General features: G+C 42.1%; 1 protein-coding gene across 1 annotated transcript in view; it reads right to left on the reverse strand.

Moving 5' to 3' along the window:
• Positions 1-21,790, reverse strand: part of RGS6 (regulator of G protein signaling 6) — a 132,746-nt gene that overhangs the window by 43,342 nt on the left and 67,614 nt on the right. Inside the window, exons 7-12 of the mRNA XM_054971064.1 lie at positions 20,338-20,419; positions 19,330-19,404; positions 17,660-17,758; positions 16,832-16,893; positions 6,054-6,164; positions 4,338-4,463 (exon numbers count right to left, since the gene is read on the reverse strand). Of these exons, the coding sequence (XP_054827039.1) occupies positions 4,338-4,463; positions 6,054-6,164; positions 16,832-16,893; positions 17,660-17,758; positions 19,330-19,404; positions 20,338-20,419 (555 nt within the window). The remainder of the gene's footprint in view (positions 1-4,337; positions 4,464-6,053; positions 6,165-16,831; positions 16,894-17,659; positions 17,759-19,329; positions 19,405-20,337; positions 20,420-21,790) is intronic.

Here is a 21,790-nt window from a genome sequence, read left to right on the forward strand (position 1 = left end):
TCTGCAGAGTTAGAGGACTGTTCGGAGAAAGGGGGGATTAGGAGTCGCCTTGGGAAACCTATATCTGCTTGTCTGTAGCCGCCAGTCCTAGCAAGGATGGCATAAGTGTATGATACTGGCATCTTTATCAATTAAGAACTTTTACTCATAAAGTGAAGTCTCTTGAGAGTTGCCTGGCATCCTTACAGTAATGTATGAATACTCTTCACATTTTACATGGATATACTCTAACGTCTAAACGTGTCCTTACATTTTGCATAATCTGCCTTTGATACATATAAAAATATGTAGTTCTTTATAATAATGTATACAGTGTAGTGCTCATTAGCATTTTGAATTTTGTGTTATTATACAATGTGATCCTCCTTTATTGTTATCAGCTGGTTATGATCAACATTGTAAGCCCTTCCCCCCACTGTCAGAGATCAGGTAAGCGCCAAGGATAGGAACCTGGGCCTGGTCAATAGTGTCCCCTACGCTGCAGAATTCCCTCCTCACAAAGGCTTGCTTGGCGACAAACTTTCATGTGCCAGGTAAAGCTCCATTTTTCATTTTTCCCATGCACCTTTTAGGAGCGTTTTTTTTCTTGTGAAAGTTTTAGCTGTTCTATTTTTATGCCACCAGTGTTTTTAAACAATCAGGGTTTTTAGGAAGTTTTATGTTGTGCTGAGGATGTTTTAGATCATTATCCTATTTTAATCTGATGTTGTTTGAATCTGCTTTTAGGAGTATGTTCTCATACGTCTGAACTGCTTATATTATATTATATTATATTATATTATATTATATTATATTATATTATATTATATTATATTATATTATATTATATTATATTATATTATATTAAAATTAGTGGTCACTATGCATGTCTAATTGGAAAACAGATACTTGAATATATTTACCAGGGAAGACAGAAGATGCAGGCTGGGGGCGGGGAGTCATATAAGATAGAGGAAAATAAGCAACTGCTATATGCATCCGCATATTCATACACATGTAGTCATACTTTTATATACAGTTAGTGCAAAAATATGAGCTTCTTTGCTGTTGCACACTTTCTACTGTGAAACTCAAGTAATGTTTAGAGATGGAAATCAGTTAATTGAGATTTTAGTTTAAATCTGTCAAGCACCTGTCACTTCAACTGAAGTTTCTTCATATAAATTCACATTTAGATTTCCTTTCAAGTTAAAATGCTTCAATATATTTAGACATTTGACTGGGTCCTCCTTTGCTAAGTCCTCCAGCCAGAAGTCTTTCCCAAAAGCTTTAGAATGGGTTCAGAAATCACAAGGCAATATTGTGATTTGTATTCTGCCTTCTGCTTTCTGAGTGTTTAGGACAGGCTGCTGTCCCGTTTTTAGCCTCATATGAAAACATAAATTCTTGATATGTACTTTCAAAAATATGGAAAAGGAAGCAACTTTAGAACACAGTCTCTTCTTGCTGCCACAGAACCTCCCTTATAGTGTTTACACAGAGTGCTTCAACTTTCGTATCACTATTCATATGATTTATTGACTGATTGCACCCACAACACCATAAGTTTTAGCCACTTAAAAAAATCTCTTAAAATATCTTTTTTTAAAAACCCTCTTCTTAAAAAATCTCTTATATACCTTCTTTTTGCAATTTAGGCAGCCTGATCTCCAATTTAAAAAGGGGACTGTTTTAATTGCATGACAGTGGATGCCAAAGTTGGTATTGTTGTGATATAACTTCCTTCTGATTCACTGAATAGCACCCAGGACCCTGAAATTTGTGTAGCCAGTTATGACGCTGTAATTCCAAGTGCTTTCCTTGTTATCTATATATCTACTTTGGTACAGAAAACACTGACATCAAGGAGAGTAAGGGGCTTGGAGCAACAATGCCCATATGAAGCCCTAGTCCCTCATTTGAGATACTTTACACCAGAGTTGGCCCTAGAGCAAACGGCGACCTGGGTGGTATCACCGCCATTTGTTCAAATTCCAAATAATGAATTTTTGTTGCCTACATAGCCTATTCCATGACTTTGATGGATAACATGGTTGCATGATTTATCCCTGATATGTGACACTAAAACCTGCAAATATCTGTGTATAAGCTAATAAAAACAAATGTGTCTCCTCTTAGCTTATAAAAGGTTTAAAATGTTAAGGATATCTGAAAGGCACTAATATCAAGACACTACCTTTTTCTTCATCATTGGATGAATCAGTACTGGGTGTTTGTTACAGGAGTTTTTGCCAGCTTTACACATGAAGATTAACTGTTTGCTTCAGCAGCTGAATAGCCCTAATCACACTGTTCATTAAAAAAAATGCCAGAGGAGTAGCTGCAGGCCTTGCCTCCATATTCACTCCAACCACATAATCATTGGACCTAGCAGCACCAGCTATACCATCTCAGGCTCATTCACTTGTTCATCATCCAACATTATATACATCACATCCAACATTATATACATCACAGATGCTAATCTTCTGCACTATACACCTATGCTCTATCAAGCTAATTACAACATGTACTATAGCTAGCTTCCTTAAAGACAATTTCAGGTGGGTGGCCATATTGGTCTGTATTACAAAAGCAGGATTTGGTCCAGTAGCACCTTAAAGGCCAACTACTGGATGAGGGATACACTTCTGGGAAGCAGTGTGTATGAACATTATCTTGGGATACGGGTGGATAGGAAGCTAAATATGAGCAGTCAGTGTGATGCAGCATCAAAAAAGGCTAACACAATTTTTGGGGGGTGTAATAACAAAGGCATAAACCCAAATCACAGGATGTCATTATCCCACTATATACCGCATTGGTCAGGCCCCACCAGGAGTATTGTGTGCAGTTCTGGAGGCCTCACTTCAAAAAAGATGTGGACAAATTAGAATGGGTGCAGAGGAGAGCAACCAGGATGACCAGGGGCCTGGAGTCCAAGCCCTACAAGGAAAGACTGAGGGACCTGGGAACGTTCAGTTTGGAGAAGAGGCGGTTGAAGGGAGATATGATTACTTTAACTATTTAAAAGGTTGCCACTTAGAGGAGGAAAGGGAGCAGTTCCTGTGGCAGCAGAGGATAGGACTTGAAACAATGGGTTTAAACTACAGGAGGGAAGGTACTGTCTGGAAAAACTTCTTTATGTTAAGAGTAATCCAGCAGAGGAATTGGCTGCCTAGGGACGTGGTGGGTTCCCCCTCATTGGCAGTCTTCAAGGAATGGCTGGATAAATACTTGTCAGGGATGCTTTAAGCTGTTCCTGAATTGGGCAGGGGGTTGGACTAGATGGTATGTAAAGCCCCTTCCTACTCTATGATTGTATGAACTAGATTACCAGGGTATAAGCTTTCAAGAGTCAGAGCTCCCTGCTCAGATGTGAGGAGTGCTGACTCTTGAAAGCTCATACTCTGGAAATCTAGGTGGTCTTTAAGGTGCTATTGGACTTGATTCTTGCTCTTTTACTACAGACCAACAGCTACCCACCAACAGCTACCCACCTGAAATTACCCTCATGGCAAGTAATCTTGGCAGACATCATGTTACCCACCATTAACTGTGGGATAAAAGGTTGAGGCATGGAAAGTAGAGTAGTTTGTTTTGAGAAAAATATAGTCTTTATATAGTATCAATGAATCAATAAACAGTCAAAACATACATACGAGTAGCCAGCTAATAGATAAAGTAATGAGGCTATACAGTAGCAGGGCTGCGCATCTGCTTCAAAGTCTCACTTCACGCTTGCTGGTGATTAACCCTTTTATGGCTTCTAACCAGGATTGACTCTAAGCCAAGGTTACACTTCCAGGTTGGGTCTCACAGGATCAAAACAGATATGTTAACCCAATAGTGACTGAATTTAGATCTTGCCAACTCCCAACACTAACATGGTTAGCCTTAGCTGTTTTAACCCACATGTTACTGAAACCCAATAAATTCTTGTGTTGACAGCTGCCAGAGAGAGAATCAAATGAACTAATGAACTAACTTCCAGAGATCTTACCCTAGGAAGCTTACCTTCCCATTGAAGGGAGCTAACTATGTGATGAGACTTGTGAATCAGATTGTCTCATAATTACTGCAATTACCATGTGAACTTTCCTGAAATATCTAAAGCAACCTTTTGAAATCATTGGCTTCTATCTAAACCCTACTAATATGCCTTTAACAAGGAAGGTGGAAAACCCCTTAGTGGTCGATTGTAAACTAGCTTTTTGGGCCAAACTAGTATAATTTATAGTTATTCAACACAACAGGCTAATTCTTACATTCCTCACTCTGTTGTTATTCCTTTTCTTCTGAGTCTCAGAGGTTACCTTTGGTGTACTAAATCCTGAGTTTATTTGAAGGGCCTTTACCTGAGGTTTTCAGAACTGAATTCGGATTCCAAAAATCGAAGAAACTGGTCACGCCCCACTGGGTCTTTCAACACATCATCTATGGAAAAAGCCCATCTTTTGACACGGTGCTGAGAAGGTTCTTTGCTATTAAAAGAAGAGAACAATTGTTTCCTTGACAAGTTCTCATACATTTTTTTCTTAATGATAATTTAAATCATTAAGAAAAAAAAATAAATCCCAAAAGTCCAACAATAAGCCTGCAAATAAAACTGAAATTAAACTGGGAAAACTGGCATATCCTTTTGACTTCAGAAAGCAGAGAAAAGGAAAGATATTTATGAAAGAGATTATTTATTACCCTAAACATATCACCATATAAGCTAGGTGGACCTTTTGGGTACAAAGCAGATTGCAAAAGGGGATATCTTACATCATGTTTTATCATACTGCATTTATGAATCATAACTACATACGGATCTATATGGTTATCTTTATCTAATGAAATGTTTCTCAATGGTTTCTATCTGACTAATGAGAAACCCATTGGCTTGAGAACACTAGTAGGATGTACCTCACGAATTCTCTAGTTTTTTGCCATATTTTCAGCAAGAAATTAGCATTTAAGAAAACAAGAAAGATCTAGATAATCAACAACACTAACTTCTGCGGACAACCATACTGGTTAAACAGCTGGAAAATGAAATGGGGTTTGCTAGCACGCTTGCCTCTCAGTAGAAATAGCTAGTAAGGAGGATGGAGTGGTGGAATGGGAAAGCTAAATCTACTTATAAAGGGGGGGGTGTCTTTGCTTTCACATTAAGTCACTTGATTATAGTATCAAGAAATCCACTCCATACTGTAAAACAGCATACCTCTATACTCAGCATTTGGTATTAGTGTGTTCCAGTTTCCTTCCTAATAGTTACAGCAAACTGGATGAGCGGCTGAGAGGCTTTGAGGTTTCATCAAGAATCACAAGAGAAAGAAAGTGCAGTTCTGAAAATACTTGTGCAAGAATTACCACAGTGCTATAGATATTTTCCATATCAGTCTGTATATTTCTTCTTGGGCAAGGGAATGGGCAAACTGCTGTGCAATCTTAATCTCTGAAGATGCCAGTCACAGCTGCTGGCGAAACGTCAGGAACTACAATGTCAAGACCACGGCCATACAGCCCGGAAAATCTACAACAACTAATGTTCTCTGGCCGTGAAAGCCTTTGACAATATGCTGTGCAATCTTTTGCACAAGGGGAAGTATGTATCTGGATTTAGTTTTCACATGTGAAACAACAGATCCGTAAATGGAAATCACCTTTCACATATGAAAGGACAACGTTTGATGCAATCTCACGGCAAAAAGCAATTGACAATCTACCGTTTCCCACAGCTGGGCAAACAGCAGCTCCTGAGGGCCACTTGGAATCAGAAGAACACCATCTATGTATGTGGAGTGGGGGGAGGTTCTTTTGTGAGAAGGGCGGCACTTCTGCTCAAATAAGGAGGTGTGGAGGATTATCACTGACCAAACTAAAAGAAAAAAATGAATTGGCTTTCTGGTTTCAAATTAATGTATATAAATTATATGATAGAAATATCATTTATATTATTATAAATTACATAAATAGCTCAATGATGGATGTGTGTGTGTGTCTCTTTCCACGGCAAAGCAACAAGACAGTTTGTGCTGCAAAGAGGATTCCTTTTAAAAGTCTCTATCATGTTCACTTCTTACCTCATTTCTAAGTCCCAAAACACAGGGTCATCATTTATCCAGGGATTGGGAGGTTCAGCAGGAGTTATAAAAGGATCATAGTCAATGTATTGATCTGAGTAAGTAATTAAACTATAACAGGAGAAATAAAGATACACAGAGATAAGAACAGCCATATTCATAAATGTTTTAAAGATGCTCTGTTTTGTTCAACTTTTTCAAAACAATATATACTTTAATTCAAAATGTAGTCGTTATACTGCTCATGAGCAACAAAAAAGGCTGGACTAACGGTTGGTTTCTATAGTTAATTTGTAATTTTTATTCCATGATGATGAAATGAAAAAGAAACAAAACCACATAAAGCAATGTTTGTAATGATGTATCTGCTTCAATTCTTTTCATAATGATTAGATTGATTATGATAAAACTTACTGGGTATGACTGAGCCAAAGTTAAACAATTTTAAGTCCAATTGATTGCAAAGGAAAAGTTAAGCACGTGCTTAATTCTGTCTAATCAAAATCAATGGGATTTCATCAGTCTGCTGGAAATACTGTGTTCTTTGAGTCGGGTTTATCGGAGGTATGAGTAGCAGGCACTTCCGATGAAGTCTTTCATCGGAACGAGAAGACAGTTTCTTTTAGAAAGCTTTTGAGTTGGTACGGATGGTACTGATTTTACTGCTGTTACCGTCTCTGCTACTGTTTTTTTAAACTTTGTTGGTTGTATTGATTTCATTGTTTCTATAAATTATTTCTGGATGTTAGGGTTAATGCTGGTATGATGTTCATTTTTATGATAGTAATTTGTTACTGATTCAAATTTCATTGTTAAGCTTTATTGTGGATTTTATTATATGCATTGTATTTTGTATTCTTACTTGCTGTACTCTGCATAGAGGTATTTGAAGAGAAAGGCAGGAAACAAATAAGTAACCCACATAAATAAATACTAGTGCTAGTACTAGTACTAGTGCTGAACCGATTTGTGTCCATTGTTTGTGTCCATTGTTTCCTTAACTTTCCCTCAAAATAACAATAACATCAATATGATTTCTGACTTTATTCTCTGTGATGGAACAGCCCCACTGACCCATGAGCACTGCTGTCTTGCTGTATGGGGTGTTTAAGGCTATCTACTGGCAGTCCAAGTCTCCACCTGGCACGTGCCACCCATGTGGTGACCCCCAACCCTCACAGGGGCGTTCGCTCCTCCTTTCTCATGCTCACTGCACCACTTGTCAGTGGGAATCACTTGTGAGGAGGGCCAAAGCTCCCCACTCCCTGGGCACGCTTGCCACTCTGAGCCCTGCCTTGTGCCCAGTCTCCTGCTGCCAGCACCTGGTTACTATAGGAACTGTTTACTGCACTTGGGCCCCACTGGGGGACCAGCCAATTGGCAACAAGCCACCCCCTTCCCATGGCACCTGTTTTAGATAGTGTGGTTAGGCAGTGGGAGTCTATGTGGTATAGAGAACAGGTACCAGCATTTCAGATTTTTTGAAAGAGCAGTTTTTAAAGAAGAGAAAAAATGTTCACACTCACACCTTTAAGCATAGCACCAAAGTAAGCAAGGGAACTCAAAAAGAAATGGATAAAAATGCAGTTCCTCTATCTCTCCCTTTGTATATGCCTAACTTGGATCTTCTGTTTCAGTGGGCTCTCAATCTTCCATCTTGTTGAGATGTCCCCATACTTTCCATGGTTCAGGCCTTCAGCCTCCACATAGTCAACACCACCACCTGCAAGGAGCCAGCTCTCAGCTTCTTCAGCTCCCAGCTCAGATCAGCCAAAGAGAGCCTCCTTCCAGTGCCAAGCGTTTTTATTTTCTCCCTTTGCCCACCCCCTGCACAGATCAAAGGGACAGGTCAAAGAGGCTTTTCCTGAGAGTTCCAGGAAGAAACCTTTCTGGCATTTTGGTTCCTGTAATCTTTGTAACCCCGTTCCTAATCACACCTGGAAGGATAAGCTTTTAGCAGAAAGTCTTCTGGCCACATCTGCATGTCTAAATCCCAAGGCTGGGTGTGGCTTTAAAATCATCTGGTTTTACTTCCCTCCTCCTACCTGTTCTCAGCTAAGAGAAATTTTTTAAACTGTGGGTGAAGGTTTTAATACAGCCCACATCTACCCCCCCCAAAAGCATTTCTCCACAGTCTCAATCCCCGATTTAGCGTATGCTTAATTGTCTAGTTCTAGCACCTTCATTTGGTCTCCTTATGGGAAGTTCAGGGTTTCTTTTATCAGATCATCTATCAGGGTACAACTTGATTTGTCCTTTTGTATTGGATCATGCAGATTATAATAGCCCTATGGAAAATTTAAAAACTGCATGCTGGTATGTTGGTAGAGAAGGCAGTACTGTGTCTGATGCTCCACCTCCTTATATCTGTATATTCATCTGAACATGTGCAGTGAGCTCTAAGAGTGCACAGGTGTACATTCACAGACTCCTGTACATAACTAGGATTGCTGCAGCCTTCCAAATCACATGGGAAAACATATGTGTGTCCGGGGTCAGCAGCCCAGCCCCCGGACTTGCTGACAGGCAGCGGCAGGGGGCAGCCGAGAGACAGCAGTTCAACCGCTCTGTCTGGCAAACAGAGCCAGAACCTGCCTGCTCCAGGGGGAAGGGGCGAAAGGCCAAAGCCCCAGAAGGCTGGAGGGAGCAGGGAGAAGCCAGCTTGTCCCACCCCCCAGGGGGAAGAGAGGGGGCTAAGCGGGCTAGAGGAAAAGGGCCAAGGCAGGGGGAATAGGGACACAGCAACAGCCCAAACAGAGCCCTTACCTTCCAATGAGGAGAAGCAGCCACTACAGCCCAGAGCCACACCCTGAGCAGCACAGAGGGGAAACCCCCACGGAAACCAAACAAAACATCAATCAGTTAATAAACTTTGAAAGTTCTTAAAGTGCCAGTGCAATATACAGTGCAAACTCTTAACATGAAAAGTATCAAATTCATTCAAATTACATTCATGTACAGTAGCATAAACATTCAGATAAACTCTACAGTAGTAGTTGTAAACATTCAGATAAACTCTACAGTAGTAGTTATAGCAGCATAGACAGAAAGTGTCCAGAAGTATGCACAGACTACAGAGGTAAACCCCTCCTAATGACGATGTTCTTGCTGTCCTTTATTCCATATTCTTCCAACAGGGATATATAAGAAGCTAAGACCTTTATCCTCCACGCTCAGCTATATCCCTGTTGGAAGAATATGGAATAAAGGACAGCAAGAACATCGTCATTAGGAGGGGTTTACCTCTGTAGTCTGTGCATACTTCTGGACACTTTCTGTCTATGCTGCTATAACTACTACTGTAGAGTTTATCCGAATGTTTACAACTACTACTGTAGAGTTTATCTGAATGTTTATGCTACTGTACATGAATGTAATTTGAATGAATTTGATACTTTTCATGTTAAGAGTTTGCACTGTATATTGCACTGGCACTTTAAGAACTTTCAAAGTTTATTAACTGATTGATGTTTTGTTTGGTTTCCGTGGGGGTTTCCCCTCTGTGCTGCTCAGCTTTCATTACGGAAACAGCCATTCTCTTTATCTCCAGAGCCACAACCTGGCTAGAGGACAGCAGCCTGGCTCAGGAGGTGCTAGGAGCCAAGCCCCTCCAGGTGGAGCTGCCACAGGCATTCTGGGGGAGGAGATGGGTAGCCCCGCCCGGCATCAACGAACAGGCAGCACAGAAGCTGGCCAGGGCAGCTCCTCGCGAGCAAGGCCAGCCAGGCTCAGCAGCACAGAAGCCGGCTGGGGCAGCTCCTCGTGAGCAAGGCCAGGCAGACTCAGCAGCACAGAAGCCGCCTGGGGCGGCTCCTCGTGAGCAAGGCCAGGCAGGCTCAGCAGCACCGAAGCCGGCTGGGGCAGCTCCTCATGAGCAAGGCCAAGAAGACCTCAGCCGGGGATGGCTCGCATTCAATCCCACCCTGCCAGCAAGGCAAGGAAGCCAAGAAGGGATTAGTGTAGGAGGGAAACACCTGAGGGAAGGCACAGCTGGGCAAGTCAGGAGATGGCACAAGCCTAGAAGGAGGGCGGGGCGGGGAAAGGAAGCCCTATATAAGGTGGCTAGGAAGAGCTCTGAGGTGGTGGGTGTGAGTGAGGAGTAATGATGTGGAGTGAGAGCAGTAGGATGCAAGGGTGGAGGCTTGGAGGAGAGTTCTGGAAGGAGGAGATGGAGGATGCAGAGGGTAAGCAGGCCAGGTTGAGCAGGCCAGCGAGTGGACTGAGAGGGAGTCTGGGTGAGGTACACTGCCCCTCCTTCCACAGAGCAGGGTCCTGCAGAATCCCTGGCCCCCCTGTGATGTCAGGAGCAGACCGCCCAGTGCCACGCCCAGCGGCAGTCGCGGCAAGCCCTGACAATGTGTATACACAAGTATGCACAGAGATATCAGGGCTGGGGCCAGTAGGTGCGATATGACCCCCCTATATGCACAGAGAGGTTTACATGTTTCTAGACATCTGCACAGGGTTAATATCTTCTCATATATTTATTGCAAGAAATTATTCCACTTTTAAAATCTTGATTGATTTCACCTATTTCATACTGACATTATATTACTTAGATGCAACACACCACTCGGTTATTTATATCAGTATTTCACTCGATGGCATGAGCAATTTTAATCCCAACGATGTAGATATGTGGTGGAGAATGCTTGAGATTTGGTAATTGTCAAATGTTAACAATCCCGATGAAGTGTCATGGATGCCATGCATCCATGCCATTGTTGTGTTATATGCCATCACTGTGATCTGACTTTTATACTGAGAATGATGCAGACAATTCTACCATTGTGGTCTACTGCATTTTACACGGCATTTTATATTATAATACTGTATCCTATGCATTTTATGAGAGGACTCCTGAAGGTGTCCAAACTGCTAATATTAACTGCCAAAGGAGCTGGCAAGCTCTCCCTTATCTCTAGGAAATATGTGCTTTCATTTTTGTGTGGCCTTGGCTAAGAGCTTGCAGCTGGGTACTAACATGTATCTGTTTCACAGGAGAGAAGACTCCACTGTGTACCTTATCTCAGACTAAACTGCTTTTTGTTCCCATGTAACTTTTTAGGCTTTCGAGCCTAAATGCAAAGGGGCGGGAGAATGTCCCTCTATATCAGTAGTCCTATTGTTTACCTAATTACTTCTGCCAACTTTTCCCTATGAGTGAATACCTGAACTGAATGGATCTCTGAATAAAGTTCTTCAACCAATGCATGTGTTTGCTTGCTGTGAGGGACTTGGGGATCTTACTGGCAGGGACTAACACCCTAGGACTGATGTGAAGCCTGTGAACATCTGAAGACTGGGAGATAAACCATTGAATACTGAAAGTCACCTATCTGTTGTTTTCTAGCATTCACACTTTGGGCGCTAACATTTACAAAAGTTTCCACCTCCACTGTAACATATCCATGGAATATTTATCTACACAGACTGTCCAGCTCTCGTTGTTATATTGTGTGCACATCTTAGCTATGAAGGATAATCCTGGCTCATGATGCTAACTGCTCACTTTCAATTGTCATTGGCACGGTTCATTGTTCCTGTATTCATTGTTCCTGTATTCATTGTTCCTGTATTCATTGTTCCTGTATTCATTGTTCCTGTATTCATTGTTCCTGTATTCATTGTTCCTGTATTCTTAAAAACCAGAAATGGTGCTGCTTGTGGCAAGAATGTCCTTTCTCCAGAGACCAACACAAAAAGGTTGCTGTTCTATCACAAGACATTAAAATCACAATCTTTCTGAACCAATGCAAGTTCCAATAGAGCCTCAGGGTTCTGAGTCCTTCCCTGTCTTATCTCATTCCATTAATTACATTTCATGACTGTTGTAAGAGAAGTGGGGAAAGTACTTGCTTTTAGAGATAAGCAGCAATTGAAGCAGTGGGAAGAATAAGTGGAGGTTAAAAATCAATTGGATACTGCTGTTTGTGAGGCTCAGATGCCTTCCACTGTTCCACATTTCTGCTGAATAGTAAACAAGAGGCCTGTTTTCCCTTTTTTGCAAAAACAGTGTGGGTGGAGGGGCGTTTTCCCCTTTCTGCTGCCACACGCATACAATACCTCCACAGGAAGCAGCAGAAATGGGGAAATGGCTCCCCTCGGCACTGTTTTTGCAAGGGGGAAAAAAGCTTGGGAGAAAGGCAGGAGTGCTACCTCCTCCAGTGGCAGCTTTCTGAGCCCATTTGCTCTCTCGTTTTTTTAAACAGAAGCCAGTCCTTGAGCTGACGCACATCTGCGTGGAGCACAGGTTGGCTCCGTGGAGAACCTGTAAAAGAAGTAACGTGTAGAGTGACCCAACATTGCAGGAAACCTGGATAGCCTCTTTACTGATTCCAGATGTGAGAAGAGCATTGTGATTACAGGGGAAACCCATCCATCACAAACCGTTTTCACACTACTAACCTGCTTCCGGAACGTTGTGAAATGTTGTGCAAAAATGTGGAAGACAGCGTCTTCTTGCGAGAGTTTTGCGTGATGTCACGCAATGTCACGCAAAACTCTCACGAGAAGACACTATCTTCTCCAGTTTTTGCGCGATGTTTTGCAACATTATGGAATCAGGTTAGTAGTGTGAAAACGGCCGCAGAGGGGGAAGGAGAGAGCGCACAGAGAAGACAAAACTCAAAGACAAAAATGAGATGTCTCTCATAAATGTCTAGAGGAAGAAAATGGAAGCACTAAAGGATCACAAGTCTATATGCGCATACATACATTTGGAAATGGAAGGAAAAGGATCCTGCAGAAAGAGCTGGAATGAGGGTTGGGGAGCCTCATCCTGTATGAGAGAACTGTGCTGCCAGGGCTAAGGTCTGCCGAGCAGGAAGAAGTCACGGTTGCCTGCTGGAGACAGTTTTTCCTGCATGCAGCTACGGCACTGCTTTGCCTTTGGAAAGAGTTTGTCAGCTAGGAGAAACACAAGGCCTGTGTCTGTATGAGTGTTCAGAGAAGGAGAGAGGGGCAAAGGTGTAGTTATCCTGATTTATTTAAACCTGCAGGCTCAGTTCAGTCACTTCAGTTGCTAATCCTTTGTATATTTTTTAACTTAAAATTTCCTTCTCCAGACTATTGTTGTGACACTTCGTACCAGAATAAAAAATAAAATAAATCCAAGTATGTTTCTGCTGAACTATATACCCTACTACACTGGTTATTAACATCCTCCCTGTTTCGCCCCCAAGCATTAACATCTTAATTTTAGGAGAAAGGGGAGACAGACAGACAGATGTGGGATATGGAAGTAATGTACTGAGATTGTTGTTATGGAGGGGATGATGAGTATACAAGAAAGGGAATCTAGAAAGCAAGAAATGGAACATGGTTGCTGGATAAAGGGAAATGAAACAGTTTTACTTAACTCATTGAAAAGCAGTATTATCTGGTAAATGATTTGTAGAAATAGGTTCATAGAAATAGCGTTATGTGGAAATACTAGTCCATGGCTAACCTAAGGATTTTAGATACAGCAGATTTTAGATATAGAAAATCCTATATTCTCTGATGTGGAAGAGATGCGGGAAAGTGAAAGCAATTAGCTAGGCAATGGAATGCAAAGGGGGTTGTAATTAGAAATGGGCATGATCCAAAAAAAATCAACAATCCAGCTGATCGTGGATCGGCGCCAGCGACGATCCCGAATTAACGATCCGCACCGATCATCTCCCATTCCCGAGCTGTGGATCGTGAATTGTGGAGGCCAAAGCGTGGCGCACTGCTATTCCCAGCTATGTGGGAAGGTGGGTGGTGGCGGCTGCCGGGCCTGGCGGGCACGGGTAGGCGGCAACAAGCTGCCTTCCCTCAGGGGGCAGGGGGTCTGGCTGCTCGCCAGCGGCACCCCCCATGTGCCCGCCTGCCAGGCCAAACTGGAGTGCGCTGGTATTCCCAGCGATACATGAATGGTGGGTGTTGGCGGCAGCTGCCGGGCCTGGCAGGCACAGGGAGGCGGCGACGAGCCGCCTCCCCTCAGGTCCCATTCAGCATTCGGGTTTCCAGGGCGACAGAAGGAGGGCAAACAGAGCTCAGTCTTTCCCCTAGCTCTGTTGCCAGGGGAATAGATTGCTGGCGCCTGTATAGATCCCCAATCCGAGCCCGAACTCAACGATCCAGGCCTCTCCCGATCGCTGGATCATTGGCCATGGACGATCATGATCCGCCAGGTCATGATCGCGCGATCGCCATTATCGTGGTTTTTTTTCGATCGTAATGCAGATTGTGCCCATTTCTAGTTGTAATTGCCCTGTCAAAAAGACTGAGGCATGATAACAGAGACCACTTAGGTGCTAGGGCCAAAAGGAGCAAGCCAAGCAAACTTTGATATCAATTGAAGACCCAAGGCCTCTAGACAGTTTCTCATGACACTGGGTGCCAAGATTGGGCTGCATGGATAGAATCAAAGTGGCCCTAGGAGACAGGAGATCACTCCTACATTGGTATATGGCTGGATTTACAATGGTTGTTTGTTTAACAATTGCAGAGGACTGGAAACTGATAAACAGGCACTTGAAGTGCCCTTGGAGAATGTTACATATCCGCTGAGAAGGAACCTTATTGATACCAAGGTGCCAAAGGAAGAAGAATGTATTCCTTTGAAATGATAAACATTGTTAATTTGAGAACGGGCACAACTAATTATGACCAAAATGTAATCAGCCAATGGACTTTCGCCAGGTTATTTGTACGTTCATTAAGATTGACCAATGTAAAAGCCAATATTGTAATTCTTGCTAATTAACCCGAGGGTACAAAATCCCTTGTCATTCACTTGGAGCCCCAAAGAGCGGCAGGTACAGAGGGGCCTTTACTTTCTGTGTATGTCCTCTTCCACATTTAATAAACGTCTGAGATCATCTCCCTCGTAGGACTCTTCGTGTGTCTCTTCTTGATCGGCCTGGGGACATGCGAAGAGTCCTATAGTACCAACAGGGGTCATTTCGTAGAAAAAGAGCTGCAGGAACTCATTAGCACAATTAGCATGTGCCACACCCCTTGACATAACTGGAAGTGTGTCATTAGCATAACTGATTTGCATATGCCACACCCCATGACATCAACTGTCCTGGCTGTTTTGGACCCAATCCTGGCCATTCAGGGCCGAAATTGGGACCAAAATGGCAAAAAGGGGCTGGAAATGGCCGAAAAGGGGCCCAAAATGGTCAGAATTGGGCCGCTGCTGAGCAGGAGAGTGATCTACCACCCATCAGAGGCCCGATCCTGGCCATTTTGGGACCAATCCTGACTGTTTTAGGCCCAATCCTGGACATTTGGGCCAAATCCAGGCCGAAATGGGCCCAAAACGGCCAAAAATCAGGTGGGTGGGGCCACCTGACATGTCAGCTCTTTGGAGAACTACTGGAACTGCGTTCCTGTGTGTTCCCCCTCAAAATGAGCCCTGAGTACCAATATTAGTTTCATAACTAGACATTTTCCTCTGACTGATGTGGAATAAAAAATTCATCTTTATTACATATTTTATTTGACAAAAAATTAATAACAAAAAGGTAAGAGATTTGTGTGAAGGCTTGTGAAAAACAGCCAGACAGGCAGTGCAATCCCATGCAAAGTTATTCCAATATAAGGCCGCTGATTTCAATAGGCTGAGATTGCAGTAACTCTGCATAGGACTACATGGTAAGTATCACTTACGGACTGTATTTTCCTGGTTTTACAAAAACTCCTTTCTGCACTTCTAAAGGGGGATATCAGAAACTGATAAATATATGCAAATTGCAGCTATCCAAGACTACATGAGTCTGAATCTTAACTTTCAAAAACTCAGTATTTAATTCTGACTCAGCCAAAATAGCACCCAGCAGAACATCCAGGAAGAAAACTAAGGAAGTTCAGCGTTAAATGTTCCCAGCCCCCAAACTATAATCTATCTCCCACTAAAGCAATGGAAAAACTGCTTAGCATGGTATTATACATACCAATTCCCGTCGCTGGTACAATTCAAGACACACACAGCCAGTGCAATTAGGACTGCGTTATCACTTACTGACTCTGCATCTTGCTGTTCTGTGCCTTCTCCTTGCTTTAATTCTACATCCATGCCATTTTGTTTTTCCCACTGTATGAAGATTTGTAATTGTGAAAACTGCTAATTTGCTTGGGCGATACAGGGATGCTTCCCTGTCTTCAGGGCCACAGCAAATATGCTAGGATGTGGAGTCATCCTATTGTCTACACAAGAGGGAGACTCTTCCTATCATCCAGTACTCAACTGCAGGGAAAAGGGAAGCCTCTTCCTACATAATGAATACGGCCTCCCCCGCAAAGGAGCCTGTGAACAAGGCTGGGAAGGCAAGGCTCAGTTTCAGCTCAGTCCCTATTTTACCAGGCATATCAGCAAAGAAGCATTGGGCTGGATTCTACCAAGCAGAAGTTGTTTCCTGCCTAACATTTCCTCCAGCAGCTTCCCAATAAACTAAGGCTGGGGACAAAATAAGGAGGGATATTGGGCAAAAATCGTCCCACCTCCCTCTTCCATCAGAGATGCATGTGCTGGCATGAAGGATTTCACTTGCAGAAGAGGGAGGTGTGGACAATTTTGCCTGACCCGCCCGCCCCCCTCCCAGTGTCTCATGGCATTTTGTTCATGACTAATCCCAACCTCCCTCCTTCTCAGTTTTGAGTGGGGGGGGGGGTCAGAGGATGCTGCTGAGGAAGAGAAATGTGGGAAAGATCTGCTTCTCTGAAACCCTTGCATTTGCTGTTTGCAGGATACAACCCTCTGTAACAACAAGCAGCATAATCAAAATGTAATTCAGGGATCTTACCTTTCTGCTACTTTAGACATTTTTAAACAGTGTCTGTCTATTTGCACATTCAGAAATGTTATCTGATGAAGAAAAAATGAAAACAGTGGTTAAAAGCACAAATGTATGATATCATTGCTTATGTCATCTTAGGTTTCAAATAACCTATATCTTGATACTTATATAAGCAGAGCATGCCATTGAGTCACAATTGACTCCTGACAACCCCATCCATGGGGGGCATTCCAGGCAAGAGATGAGCAGAGGTGGTTTGCCATTGCCGCCTTCTGCAAAGGAACCCCAGTCTTCCTTTTTGGTAGCCTATCCAAATTTGGACCTTGGCTGACCCTGCTTAGCTTCCAAGCTCTGATGAACCCGGCCTAAGGTTGATACTTATATAAGCTGACTCCATTCCAAACCTTTGGGGTATTTTGACATACATTCAGAGCTCCATGTCACTATGGGTCTCCCTATCAATTCTACTCTTGCAGGCACTCTGAATGAAAATAACGAGGAAAAGCAATGACCCACACATGTTAAGAGTTTGTGGATCAAGCTGATCATATGATGCTTGAGTGTTACTGAAATAAATGAACTTGTTTTCAGGGGCATGTGTTTAGGCTCAAGTTATCCCTTAAGGACGTACATTCAAATGCAAAAAATGAAACAAAATCCAATTCATTATTATATCAAAATGATTATAACAAAATGATTATAATGCTCTCACTGGCATCAATGGGACTTAAAAGTGCTTTACTAGGGTGAACCACATTCCATAGCTGATGCTTTACAGAAAAATTATCTTATTGTTCCAAAATTATCAGAGCACTTTGAAAGCAGATTACTCACTTGTTTTCGAACATCTTCTTTAGTTGTTTTTCGAATTGGTTGGGAGGGCATATGTACAGGGCTTTGTGACTGAGAATCTTCTGTAACACCATATACCGACTGTGGACGACAAGTAGAATATTACTGTAGTACATAAAGTATTAGATTATCATTTCAAATGCTGGAATAGTCTACTATGTGTTGTAAGATGAAACACACTCCTCTCTTGTTCCTTTCCTCTCTTCCCTATCAACATTTAGATAGCAAGCATCTCAGAGCAGGCATCTATCTTTTTTCAGAAACTGTCATTTATAATGATGGCCCTATATTAATGCTAAGTAGTGAGAATGTGCACAAATATGGAACACACAGATACAACTTGTTTCTTGCCCCCTTTTTGAGAATTTGCCCAAATGAGGCCTCTGAGGCACCCAGTTCATACTTTACATTTTCTGCTACGTGTGACAGAAGACAAGAGAAGAAGAAGCATGTCTATTCACACATTGAAAGGGGGAAATGCTCCTGGTAACAGGCTGAAATGCTAAAATCATATTTGTTTACATATGTGACCAGTAACGTATAACCACAGTTTCAGATTACATTGTCAATGCTATTTCTGCAAAAAATGATGAACCCATTTGGAGGGGGGAAAGCCCTAGTATTGAAAAAAATGCCCAATGGCCATTGTCCAATCACTATGGTTATAAAGAAATATATGTGGTTAAATATTTGTGGAGCGAGAACGGGCTGGGTGGAGGTTAAAATCAATAAAGGATCTACTTGTAAATCAGGGTAAACTAACAATGATGTTTAGAGATTTGTAAACAAAAGCTACCCTTCCCTCCCAGAAGTAAATAGCTACTGTAAGAGCTCCCAATTCAAACTTCAGCTGGTAAAGCAGTTTTAACTCTTTTTACTTACAGTGGTTCCTACATCAACTGCCTCCATCCCAGCACCATATGGATATATTGGGGAAACTGTGTAGACAGGGAGGATTAACTCCTACCTCCTAATGCTATGGCCCAGATCTGTCCACAGATCTCCTAACATCATGCTCACTTGGACCCTCGGGGTCAAACTAGATGTGCAGGTTTTTAAAGAGCCATTTCCCCACGTCAAAATACCTCAGGGGAGGGAGCATTTCCCTATTTTTATGGCACCATGTGTACAAAATACTCCTTATGGAGCAGCAAACACTGGGACACTCCCCCCATTTACTATTTTGGAAAACAGCTTGGGGGGAGGCAGGAGCGCTTCCTTCCTTCCTTCTCAGTGGTGTTCTGAGGCCGTTTGGGCTCTCCTTTATTTTTTCTCAGCCATTCCCTACAGCTGCTGTGTGCCTACGAAAACCCAAGTTGGGCCTAGGGAACCCAGACCCAGATCTTTAAAAACCTGCACATCTAGAGAGACCCTCAGTCTCTACCTAACCCAGCAACTAACTGTTGTCCACAAAATACAAGGGCATTGCTTCTCACTACACAGCATATGCATAGTAAGAAATAAATTATCTGGTGCTCATCACTCGAGGTATGTAGATGAACATGACAGAAATATTTGCCTATAAGCATAATGAGCTATAAAGTTGCTGATACTATGAACCCAGCACGGTATACAAGAACATTCTAGAAACTCTTCTAAAATCTCCATATGAAATTCTGGCATGCATTAGAGGTTTGTAAAAGAAACCTTGCCTTTTTGACTCTCTGTGGATTTTTCATACGGCGACACTTTCGGATGTCCATCTCTGTTGTGTTCACACAGCCCGGCTAAGAGAAACAAATTTATAAGGTAACCAGTTGTGCTTAAATCTCATACTGTTTCTGCTTTCTAAAAACCTGTAATTTTGAACAGTGTACAGTTAGAACTGCTGTCTTTTGCGACAATAAAGGTTGAGAATTCTGTTTAACCAATAAATGGCTTTAAACGTACTGGCATTGTGCAACCCAGCACAAGTTGAGCCCCAGTTCATATGTTACCAATGATTTTGTTCTTCATATGGAGGCAACGCTACTGCATCCTTTATACTTTACTGTGCAGTGCAAATGATACACCATATGAATTGGATATTCTCAACTAATGCCCATTCTTGCCTCTTTTTTTTTTAGGTGATTGGAGCCTCTGCACACACTGATATGGGGTACTACGCTCATAATTTACATTGTGTGTATAACAAAGCAAAGGAAGCACATGCAGCCCATCAAGGAGCTAATTAATGAAAAATGGTCTTCTGCTATATCTAAGGTTAGCATCTCTGGGTTGGGAAATTCCTGGATATTTAGGGTGGAGACTGGGGAGGGACATCAGTGGGATATAATGCCATATAGTCCATCCCATAAAGAGCCATTTTCTCCAAGACAACTGATCTTGCAGTCTGAAGATCAGCTGTAATTCCGGGAGATCACCAGTCCCCACCTCATAGGAACAGCCAGATTGCACTGACGAAGACAAATACTTCTGAGGTACCTCAAAACAAAGAACCAGATATCCATGCACTAATACCCAGGAAATCTCAGATCAGGGAAAGGGACAAAAGTTTCCAGAAAATTTGGAAAACAAATTGAAATAATTTTACACAAACTTAGTTGTTCTTCATATAGACTATACAACAGAGAGAGAGAGAGAGACAGCATGAAGAAGATCTTAGCAGGCATTACCCGGCTAATTCTCCCGCAAAACAGAAACACATAAGCGAATCTCACCACTGGCCTATGGACATCCCAGAAGGCTCTTTCTTGACTGTCCAAAATTTTCCTTTCCGTTTTATCCTTTTTTCTGTCAATTCTGAAATAAACCATTTTTTAAAAAGTCACGCATATGAACGAGACCTACATAGGAACTTAGATCAATCTTCAGCATAGAATGGTGTCACAAACGCAAGGCACATCTAAATCAGAACCAAGCACATCTCTCTGTGATATGTTCATTATGGTAAACTATGGTAGTCAGGTATAGATACCTCCTGGGAACATGCATGCTAAGTGTATATAAAAACATTGTGCTCAAAGCGTCATAGTGGGTTGAACCTTAAGAAGCACAGACAAATCTTCCCATTCCCTGTTCTTAATTTTCTGCAGCCCCTGTGCCTCATGAAAAACTACTCTTGAAGGTTGGGGAATCAGGAGAACAGCACACAATACAGGGCGGGGGGCATCTTGAGTGGAAAATACATGGAAATTGTGGGTCTGAATTTGTGAGTCACTAGTACCTTCTGATCCCTCAGGAATCGAATCCAATTTTATGAGCTTGTACATATATTACACTATAATCTCTTCCATGGTGTCAAGAAACCAAAACTCACTTTTAAACTGTACCTGGAGATTAAACATTGGAGATATGCAAGAATGTAATAGGGGCTGAAGATTACCTATGTTTAGGATAAGATAGAGCCAGATAGCAGCTAAACTGGGGTAAATGTCATGAAATGCTCTAGATTGGTTTTGTTACGGCTTCATTACACCTCTGATGGAAATCACACGTAGAACAGCTTAGAATGCCTTTATTCCCCCCAAACTGTTGACAACTGCTGGAAGGGAAATACTGACTAAGTAATGACATGAAGACCACAACGGTTAAACCTAAATACTTCATATTAGGTATGTAAATCTAATAGTCTTAGCAGCACGAGTTTAATGATGAACATCCACACTTATCATTGTGGTTGACACTGACTAATGCAGCTCATTTAATGTTGCCTGAGGCTTCGGGAATGCCCAATGGATTTGCTGGGGGCGGGGGGGGGGAGACCTGTCAAAGCAGGGAGGTCATCAAATGAAGACGGTTAGAAACAAGGGGGGGAAAGAAAAAATCCTCCCCTTTTCCAGTTTCTTCGCTCAAGACGTATGAACATTATAAAAATAAGAACTACCACAGAGTATAAGAATCAAATGGATTTTAAAAGCTTTCAAATGTTAAGAAGACAATTTGCTGCCAGTGACTAGAGCCGACTGCTCTGTTTTGATCAGCCTCTAAGGGCTACAGGACCTCTTTCTTGACTAGGGGTGCACATTTTAATTGGCAGAATAATGAAATTCACATTCGTAGATTAATTGACAGGGGTCATTTTAACTGGCGAGATTGCACTTTAAAGGCACTTTTATTTTTTCAGGGTATTTTGGTACATTAAAAATGTGGAATTCAAAAGAAATATGAAAG

Source organism: Eublepharis macularius, chromosome 2, assembly GCF_028583425.1.
Source record: "Eublepharis macularius isolate TG4126 chromosome 2, MPM_Emac_v1.0, whole genome shotgun sequence".
Taxonomy (NCBI): domain Eukaryota; kingdom Metazoa; phylum Chordata; class Lepidosauria; order Squamata; family Eublepharidae; genus Eublepharis; species Eublepharis macularius.